The sequence below is a fragment of the Buceros rhinoceros genome, unplaced genomic scaffold (assembly GCF_000710305.1).
Source record: "Buceros rhinoceros silvestris isolate BGI_N320 unplaced genomic scaffold, ASM71030v1 scaffold7721, whole genome shotgun sequence".
Taxonomy (NCBI): Eukaryota; Metazoa; Chordata; class Aves; order Bucerotiformes; family Bucerotidae; genus Buceros; species Buceros rhinoceros.
Window position 1 is genome coordinate 1 of NW_010395889.1, and position 9,614 is coordinate 9,614.

At 40.8% G+C, this 9,614-nt stretch overlaps 1 protein-coding gene across 1 annotated transcript in view; it reads left to right on the top strand.

Annotated features, from left to right (window-relative positions):
- Positions 1–201: 201 nt before the first annotated feature.
- Positions 202–9,614, top strand: part of SMPD4 (sphingomyelin phosphodiesterase 4, neutral membrane (neutral sphingomyelinase-3)) — a gene marked incomplete at its 5' end in the record, with an annotated part of 17,286 nt that continues 7,873 nt past the window's right edge. The window contains 9 exons of the mRNA XM_010145696.1: positions 202–288; positions 770–912; positions 1,065–1,140; positions 1,998–2,106; positions 2,671–2,723; positions 3,210–3,361; positions 4,687–4,819; positions 5,446–5,517; positions 8,934–9,023. Coding sequence (XP_010143998.1) covers positions 202–288; positions 770–912; positions 1,065–1,140; positions 1,998–2,106; positions 2,671–2,723; positions 3,210–3,361; positions 4,687–4,819; positions 5,446–5,517; positions 8,934–9,023 — 915 coding nt within the window. The remainder of the gene's footprint in view (positions 289–769; positions 913–1,064; positions 1,141–1,997; positions 2,107–2,670; positions 2,724–3,209; positions 3,362–4,686; positions 4,820–5,445; positions 5,518–8,933; positions 9,024–9,614) is intronic.

Consider the following 9,614-nt stretch of genomic DNA (forward strand, 5'->3'; position numbering starts at 1 on the left):
GGGGGACTGGCGGCTTCTGGTTCACCGTCAGCTCTGTAGCGTGCCCGTGAGGTTGCAAGGTTGGTCAGTGTGACTTCAGCCGTATCAGCGGAAACGCTGTGCCGGAGGAGTGGCGTAATCGGGGGGCTTTTACGCCATGGCCGTGATAAATATTGTCTTTTCTGGAAATGGTGATCTGGTTTCCCTTGTGATTTGTAACAGGCCACTTTGAAGGCAGATTTTGTAAACAAACCGTTTGTTCAGAGGTGCCACGATCTGGAGACCATCATTGAGGAGTTTCCTGCCAAGGTGAGCAGTTGCTGCCTTTTCAGAAACTCCCTGCTCAGCGTATTTCAGGGGAATTTGCTTTCTTCATACAATTGTTTTCTTTGCTCCTGTATCTCTTGCCATGAGTTTTGAGAACCCCAGGTAAAACAGTGGGAATCCAGTGTTTCCCAGGAGTTAAAACCTGTTTTAGTCGTTAACAGATTGTTTCAGTTGACTGCACTTCATTAATGCCTTTCAGCCTCAGTTTACAGGGAACATCGAGTTGCATGCTGTGCTGATGAGTATCGTTGCAGCCTTGGCAGGATCAGAAGTCAGGACAGATTTCCTGTAACTGCCACATTATAACACATTCCTTTGAATGAAAGCTCTGCTCAGTGGTAGTCTGGAAACAGTTATAAAGAGCTGGCAGAGGCAGCGCGTTTGTGCGATATTGTACATGCAACAGGGATGGTTAAAGTGAGGAATTGTACACATGAACTATTTGTGTCTGCTTTCCCTGAAGGAACTACATGGCATCTTCCCATGGCTGGTGGAGAACATTTTTGGTAGTCTGGATGGCATCATTGTAGGCTGGAATCTTCGGTGTTTGCAAGGAAGAACAAATCCGACCGAATATTCTGTGGCTTTGGATTTCCTAGATCCCAGGTAAACTCATTCATTTCAGCACAGATTAAAAAAAAATCTGTGGTGAACAAATAAGCAGTGCTTAACCTTTTTCCACTGTGCAAATGTAAGTTCAGGAAAGTGAAACGGGACAGGTACTTACCATGGATTTTCTTCCTGATGCTTGTTTGCAGTGGCCCAATGATGAAGCTGGTTTACAAACTCCAAGCAGAAGAGTACAGATATGATTTCCCAGTCTCATATCTTCCAGTGAGTAACTGAAAAGTCTGTGAGAAGAGAATGTGGTTGTGGTTGTGGCTACTGGACCTCTGCACACCCTTTACACATACAGTTCAGTATGGGCCAAGGTGCAGCCTCAGTGCCAGGTTCAGAGCATGCCTGTTTATATAAATGGCTGCTAGAGGAGGAGAGTTCCCAGCCATAAACTTCGTAGCAGACGGTGGTTGTCAGCAGCTTGATACTTGTGCTGTTCAGCCAAGAAAGCTGCACTGTGATTCTTATCCTGTCCCCAGAGAAAGTCATGTGCTTTACTGTGGTTACCAGGAATTGCAGGCTTGAAAATCGTTTTCCAAGCTGGTCACAGAGCAGTGCCCTCCCTGACTGCACTTCGCGCCTGTGAGTTTGAAGACCAGCTGCTATCCTGGATGTGAACTATAACGTCTCAAACATTTATCTGCAGAGTTCTTTCACTCTGCTTCTTCCATTGCTACCTGTTATCTAGAAATTATCAGATAGTTCTGCAGTACTGAACAAAAGGAAACATCACTGAAGCATACAGTAATTGCTGGTCTACGGCTCAGTTAACCTAACAAAACCATCAGACAAACACTCGTCTGCTGCTGCTCCCACCCCAACTGGGAAGGCCTTGGTGAAGGCTGTTTTTTTCTTTTTTTCTCATACTAATATGCATTTTCTTTGAGAAAGTTGGCAGTTATCTAGAGAGTATGCCTTTGCACAAGAAACTGCTGCAATGCAGTGAAATCCCACTGAGCTGAATGCGGATATCGCTTCAGAATGCTGGAACGCAGCAGAACTTCACTATCTGAGAACATACTCCGTGAGTATGCTGAGGAACCGGATTAATATTCCATTACTCTCTCTTTCAGGGCCCTGTGAAGGCTTCAATACAAGAGCATGTCCTACCAGAATGCTCTTTATACTACAACAAAGTCCAGTTTCCTTCATCTGGTGGTTTAGGTTTGAATTTGGCTCTTAGTATCCTTTTAACAGTTGAACATTTAATTCCTTTTAAATAACTAAAACAGAGATTACGACCATTACTGTTGTGTATTCATTATGTATCTGTGGTAAATCATGGTTGTGCTGATTAGAAATGTTTAGATTCCGACGAAAAATAAATTTGTCCTCTTCTTATAAACGCCTGTGGGGGAATTTCTGGCCCTGTTCAAGTCAACCACAAAATTCCCAGTGATTTCAGTGGAGCGTGTATTTCACAACTTTTGTTTTTGTAACTACTTATGGTTTATGTAAGAGGATAGGAAAAGGGCATGTTAACTTTGCAGCTGGTGTACTTGTGGGAAGCAGTCTAGCTGCAACTGTACTGGTTTCAGTTTGAGATAGTCAGATGTGCCAGACAGAGAATTACCGATGTTTGAGTCAGGTGGAAAGCAAGAAGGCAAAGCTGAATTTGCTGCTAAGTTCTAGGAAGTTAATTTGGCATTGAAAAGAGAAAAACTGAATGTAGAGTCAGCATCCCCACACGTCTAACAGCTTGTGTCTGGATTTTGTGTTATCTGATCCTTGACTCTGTTCTTCCAGATCCATTTGAATATTACATGTTTTACTTTGCAATTAGTTTGATTACACAGAAGGTAAATATCTTCCACATTTTTCCCTTAAAAAAGTATCGGCCTTCACAGTGCTTTAGGAGCTTGCCAAGATGCTCTCCGGCTAAATTAACAGCAGTTTTATCTGTACTTTTAGAATCTGTTATTGCTGTGGTTCAGCTGATGATGTAAGGCTTGATAATAAACAAAATACCTACCTTAGATATACCAGTGAGCAGCCTGTCCAACAACATACAGTCTACATACAGACTTTATACAGTCTGTCTTTTTCTGCTGTTCCTTGTGCTACAGAACACTGCACTCTTCTCAGACCTGCTTCATTCACCACCACACCAACAGTTCTCTTGCAGTTAGCTACTTTACCTTTGCCCCAGAGTGTCTTCATTCTCAGTGCACCCTTCATAACCACTGGCCTTCTGCTTGTTTACACTAAATGGGTGGGGTTGTGACTGCATTTCAGGTGACTTTCCCAGTATATAACTCGAGGTACATCCTGTGTGTCTGTTTCAGAGCTCACCTGTCACCCATCATGTCAGCCCTTCCAACAGTGCTTATTTCATCTTGGTGGACACGTACCTGAAGTGTTTCCTGCCCACAGAAGGAAGTGTCCTTCCTCCACCTTCTTCAAATCCTGGTGGACCCATCCCTTCCCCAGCTCCCAGGTAATGATTACAGTGCCAGAGGCAAACTGTGGGGACAGTGCTTAAAAATAGAGCTTGCTGGAATGAAATCTCTAACTAGTAGAAAACATCTATGCTCTTTATGATCTTTATGTTCTTATTACATATTTACAAAAATTAAATAGATCTGTGTTCACTTAATTATAGGTTTCATTTGAAAGCCTGAAGGTAGCTATTATTATTTCTGCCTGAAGGAGCAGAAAAGGTACATACAAGCAACAAAAATTCATAAGTTCAGCACCTCCAGATGTGTTTTGTGCCCTGCAACTGGAGCAGGACAGGTCTGACTGTATCGGGCAGCAGTTTTTACTATCTTCAGACACACAGGGTACCCAGTAAAGATGGCACTGGTGATAAGCACTGATACAAGGACACTGATCTTTCACTGATGTTGCTATAAAGCCAGACAACTTGGCAGCTGGTCATTTTATTTCGGTGCTGAGGTAACCATCCTAACTGTTTAGTGTTTCCTTACCTGTTTTGCAGTTCTTTGAAATTGCTGTGTCAGTGATGTTTGTGGCAGACTGATAGTGCTTACAGTTTTCTTAGTTCATAACTTCCGGAAATAAAAAGCCAAGACACATATTAGTAATCAGATCATATAACGAGTGACTGCATTGCAGGTGACTTTTTGCATGGCAATAGGTCAAGCTATTAGAGCACAACTGGAAGGAAGACAATGAAAGATTTTTGACAACTTACTGAAGTTCGATATGTCTATGCGATGATAATGGCATAAAAACAAATTCACAAAGTTGATGTGCAAATTCTCCAGTGTGAGAATTGTTGCTAATTGTTTTATTCTTAGCAGTGCTAAATATGTGAAAATCCACATTTTCAAATTCAGTTTTGCTGCTTGAATTTATCAATATTGTTATCAATATTGGCAACTTTATTAAAATGTAAAAATAAACAGCCATTATATTTTATATAACTGCATTTTAAATACATTTCAAATACCAATTTCCATGGTCTGCTGAGCCTTAGCATGTACCTAGGAAAATACAGATCAGGTGAATTATGAATATGGAAGGCAGAGTGACAGAAAACAAACTGGACAGAAGTAGTAAAAACCCATCAGGTTTGTGCAGAGCTGGTTCAGTGCAGTGTGAGTAGTGACGTAGTGTTTGAGTATAGTGGAAGTGACTAGTAATTATAACACCTTGCAGAAGCTTGAAATGTGTAATTAACTGTGCGGTTTTACTTCTTGCTGTGTTCCAGTCTATGATCTCTTGATGAAAGGCAGTGATATATTTCCCTGTACGGAGGCTTACCAACCTCAGTATTTCCATTCATTTGTCTTAAAGGTCTCCAGCAGTGCCTTTCACTTCCTACGGCATGCATCACACCAGCCTGCTGAAACGGCACATTGCCCATCAGCCCTCTGTGAACGCTGACCCAGCTTCCCAGGAGATCTGGAGATCGGAAACACTGCTTCAGGTAAGTTCGATTTAAGGAGAAAAACACCCCACAACATTTCTTGCTGCTGAGGAATTTATTTTTTTAAAACCAGAGAGAGTTACGGTATTTTGCTTTAGCTTGGTTTTGGAATTGAGCAGTGCAGCTGTTGTTTTCTGTTAGCGAAATACCGTGATACTGTTAAGTTGTAATTTAGAAAGGCACTTTATCTTTTTTCAAACTGCATATCTAACAACTGACCTCAAGCATTTGAGTAATTTTTTTTCCAGAAAAGCTTCTAAACCTCATTTTCTTTGTTTAATCTTGCATCAATTCTATGCTCTAAGCAAAGGTTGAGCACAGAGAAGTTGGTTCTATTCATCATTAAAGGAAGGGAATGGAGAATCTGGAGTTAACAGTTGTTCTGAAACAAGTTCCTGTCATGCTGCTGAACTGAATTATTAATGCTTAGCAGGTGCTAACAATAGGCCAGCTCAGTCATTTGTATTGACATGATGATAATCTGCAACATCTCTGAATAGGTGCCTGTTTATTTCCAGGTACAGCTTCATTTTCAAAATACTTTGGTCTTCCCTTATACCTAGCTTGTTACTGTCAAGTCCAGGATTATTTCTCTTTACCTAGCTGAGAATATATTTGTTTTGCAGATCTTTGTTGAAATGTGGCTTCATCATTATTCACTGGAAATGTATCAGAAAATGCAGTCTCCTCATGTCAAGGTAATAGCTTGTACTTCATTCATGAGCATCATCTGATGGTTGACCTCTTATCTTGGGGTAAATCTCCTATTCTGTGGAGAATTTTTTTGGTAAATTGGTCCAAAGGAAAGAAATAACTTACCAGAGTATCTACATGAGCGTGTCAGAATTGCTGATCGAGTAATGAAGAATGTTGTGAATAAGTGTGTCATCCAGATGTGCCTTCATTGCAGAAGTTGTGTTGGTTTTGGTTTGTTTTTTTTTTTTAAAGACAAGTTTGTGAGATGGTGACATCAATTTGAACACCAGTTATCAAACTACTAATGGCAGGGAGGATGCCACTATAAAACCAAAGTGTTAAATCCCACTGGGGCAACATGGCTGCTAAAGATAGCTAAAACGGATTTCCAGCAGTGACAGCAACTCTTACTGAAATACTGCTTAGTACTGTAAGATCTGTAACCAATTTTTAGCATAAATCCAAATTAAAAAAGGAAATCTTATACTGTTCTTCAGTGGTAAGTGAATAAGCTATTTTTGTTGTTTCACATTCCAAAATATGCTTTTCACCATAATGGTTTCAGGAGCAGTTCTATAGCTAGAGAGTTCAGAATATCGTATGGTAACACCGTTTTAAGCAGTTTGTGGTGGCCTGGTCAGTCACAAACTACTGCACGTAAAAACTAAGTGACTGTTGGGGAGGCTAAGATGAAAGGCATCATAAATGCAAAGGGAATTTGAAGGGGAAAATGTTGATCCCCCGAATTCCCTCTGGATCACAGTGGGACTTTAATAGAGGGGCAGAGAAATATAAAAGCTACTCAGGATTTATTCCTGTGTGAAGGAGCAACTTGAGAGTTGATTGACTGAGAAAATCTGACCCTTCACAGGCTATGAAGTAACAAATATATTTTGCTAGGGAAAAATATTGGAGAGCTGAAGTGTGATGGGTTTTGTCTTTTATTCTTAAAATCGATGTCTAAAATGCAAACTCATTCATGTTGTTGTCTCCACTGGGGACTTCCAGCAGCGTGGCGTGCACCTGTGATGGAAAGGCTTTGCTTGAAGTACCTTTGGTCTGTCTGTCTGTCCAGTCTGTGCATCAAGCTTTGTGCTTAGGCCAGAAATAATGGTTGTTTTAAACTTCTCTCCACTGTTCACCCTCTGTATTTCTGATACTCTCTTCTTAACACCAGGGAGCAGCAGTTGTAGACAATGACAATCAATGTTAAGGTGGAATAGGGCTTAGGTAGAGCTCAAAGTTCTCTGAAATCATCACTTCAGGATCCACCACAAGGTGCGTTGAGCCTCAGCTTGAGGCTGTAATTCCCTGATGGTATTTTAGTTTCATCTTTGATAAGTAGTAATCATGGGCATGTAAAAATGGAAGCCTTGACTCTCTGGGGGTTAAAACACCTGAATAAGAGACTTGAATTCCCCATGACATCCATAAATGGATGAAGGTTCCCTCCTGCAGGGCTGGGGAAAGGGTGGAGACTGGACTGTTCATAAGCCTGCGATGCTTAAACTAAGATCTGTAGACTGGTCTTAGGTGGGCTGAAGGACAATAATAGTCTGCTTCACAGTTCCTCAAATGAGGAAGTAGAATATGCAGAAATATAAGTTTTGTTTAAACTTAAGGGTTAAAGGGCTTGACTGGAAACCCAAGAACACCCTAAACCTTATTCTTAAAATTATCAGTAATTATGCAGGTTCACTTGATTCCATTTAGCCTTCTGTGCGTTTGTAAGGAGGAGTAATTAGTGACCGTTCATCCCTGGACCTAGATCTGTTTGACCATCAATGACTTGAAATGGCTACATACCTATATTGGAAGGTGGGATGAGGTTCCACAGAATTTGCTTGCTCTTTGTCCAGCAGCCAGACTTGTTTGCTTTTAGGGGCCAAGCCAGATCCCAGATATGTAACTCTCCTGTGAAGTGCCTCAAGGAATGATAGATTTTCCTTAAACTTTGTTAATGTCATCACAGACTTCTTTTTACAAGTAGACGGTGGTGGAATGGGAGTGAATAATAAATAATGTCTTTTGAGAAGATGTACTACTTTTCTACTTCACTGCTTTGAATTCTTTCTGGGTCTGGTGTGAACCTGAGGTTGACACTATTTGCTATGCTATGTTTCACTGTTTTCCCCATTAATTCAACTATTTTCCTTTTCCTTTACATTGTCTAATTGCCTTTTCTTTTTTGGATGATCCAGAGCCCAAGCGTGCATCTTTCCTATCCCCTCTGCCGTAATAGCAGTGAACCTGTAAAAAGAAGTTGTTTCATAAAACCTTATGTAATGCTTCCTGCCCTTCCAATGCCAGGAGCCACAGACCCCGTCACTGCACGAGGAACACCCATTAGACCACAGGCTCTTCCCGATTCCTGTGGCAGGGGGGTCGATGATGAAGCAGACCATGAGTTTGAGCTGTTGGGGAGCTTGCAGTAACAATCCTATTTCTCTAAGAGCATAAAACCAAAAGATACCAAACTGGCAGTAGAGGAGAGGTGTGATCTGGAGAGTTAGTTTAGATGCCTGACAGTAGTCATTGGGATCTGTGTAGTGTGCATTTTTTATGTTTTTTTCATTAATTTCATACATGTGTGTCACTGTCGCTACAGTATCCTCTTCACCATTCGTTGTCAAAAGATACTCTTTACCATATCAGGATTGGCTGAGGTGTGCAGACTTCAGCGTTAAGGCATCAGCATATAACGCTGTATGTCTTTTGCCTTTTTATACACATGATGTTTCCCTGATAGTAAAACTTAATTTCCTCTTTTGAGGCAATTCAGAAGACCTGCAGCCTTTAAGTAGAAGAGAAGACAGAGGATTTCTCTGAACTAGGAATTTACTGGTCAGGCTTACAGTGATGATAAAAGGCCAAACTTTTTTTCTTCGTGTTTCTTGGGAAGAATTCCCAAACTCTGCTTCTCCAGCAGCACAGGAAGAAGTGACAAAGTTTTCAAAATAGTATTTAAAAAGCTTGCAGAATATTGAACACTTTTACTCTGTTATTTAATAAAACACTGTAACAGTGTGTAAATCCTTGTTGCTGCAGTTCAGTTAACTTCTGAAATGGGGAGTTTATTTGGCAAAAGCTCCATATTCCCTACCAGTACTTGCTCTGAGGGTAGCAAAGGGAACAGGCACAGACACATGCAGCTGTACTTCTTTGACATCTGGTCTCAGTTGTATTTCCAAGTGGATAAAGGGTATGAAATACTGTGGAGTCAATCTAGAGAACACCAGAAAGAAGAGGATACTGTGGCTGCGGTTGTTATTGTGATATGTTGTCCCTGACTGTATTTGTGATGTTCATATTTTCCCCCCACCCTTCTTCCTTGGGTTCATTCTCACTTTTTTTTTCTCTTGCTCTCTTCTCTCCTTTTTTTCCCTCCCCCCCTTCCTTTTTGTTTCTGTTGTCTTAGTTGGAGGTTCTCCACTACCGACTCAGTATCTCCAGTAAACACCACGGTAGTCCTGCCCAATCCAGCTACCAGGCCCTCCACGCATACCAAGTATTATCATCTTTTTCATTTTGTTTCCTTTTTAAAAATCTTGTTCCATCATGTAATCTGCAAAGTGTATCGGTGCTGCAGCTTTTTCTGCTAAAAGGTGTGGTTTTACAACTTCATTGAGAACACTGCATTGAGATTTACAAAATTTTCAGTAAAAACAGATACAGAAAACAGAGGTGTTAGCAAAGGTCATGGAGAAAATAGTTAAGATCTAGCATATTGCGAAGACTAACTGGGAACTCAATTTTTAGAGATGCATTCTTGTAATGCATTGTAGAAAGAGGATTATCAGCTATGTTGACATCTTTTTACATCAAAACTGGCTTCGCTGATGGCAGATTTCTGCCCCTTACACGCTATTCATTTAAGCAAATGAAACAGAAGATTGGAATTTCCATGGCTGTCACCTAAAATCAAGGTAGGGAGCATCTACGGCCAGTGAAATGTCATTGGATAGTACTAAATTTGGAGTTGCAATGCGAATTTGACTATCCAGTTTTGCAAAAGCACACGAGTAGTACATTTGCAGATTGTTCAGGAAATGTGCATGCAGAAACATTCCTGTTGGAACAGATTGCTGATTTCTCTTTC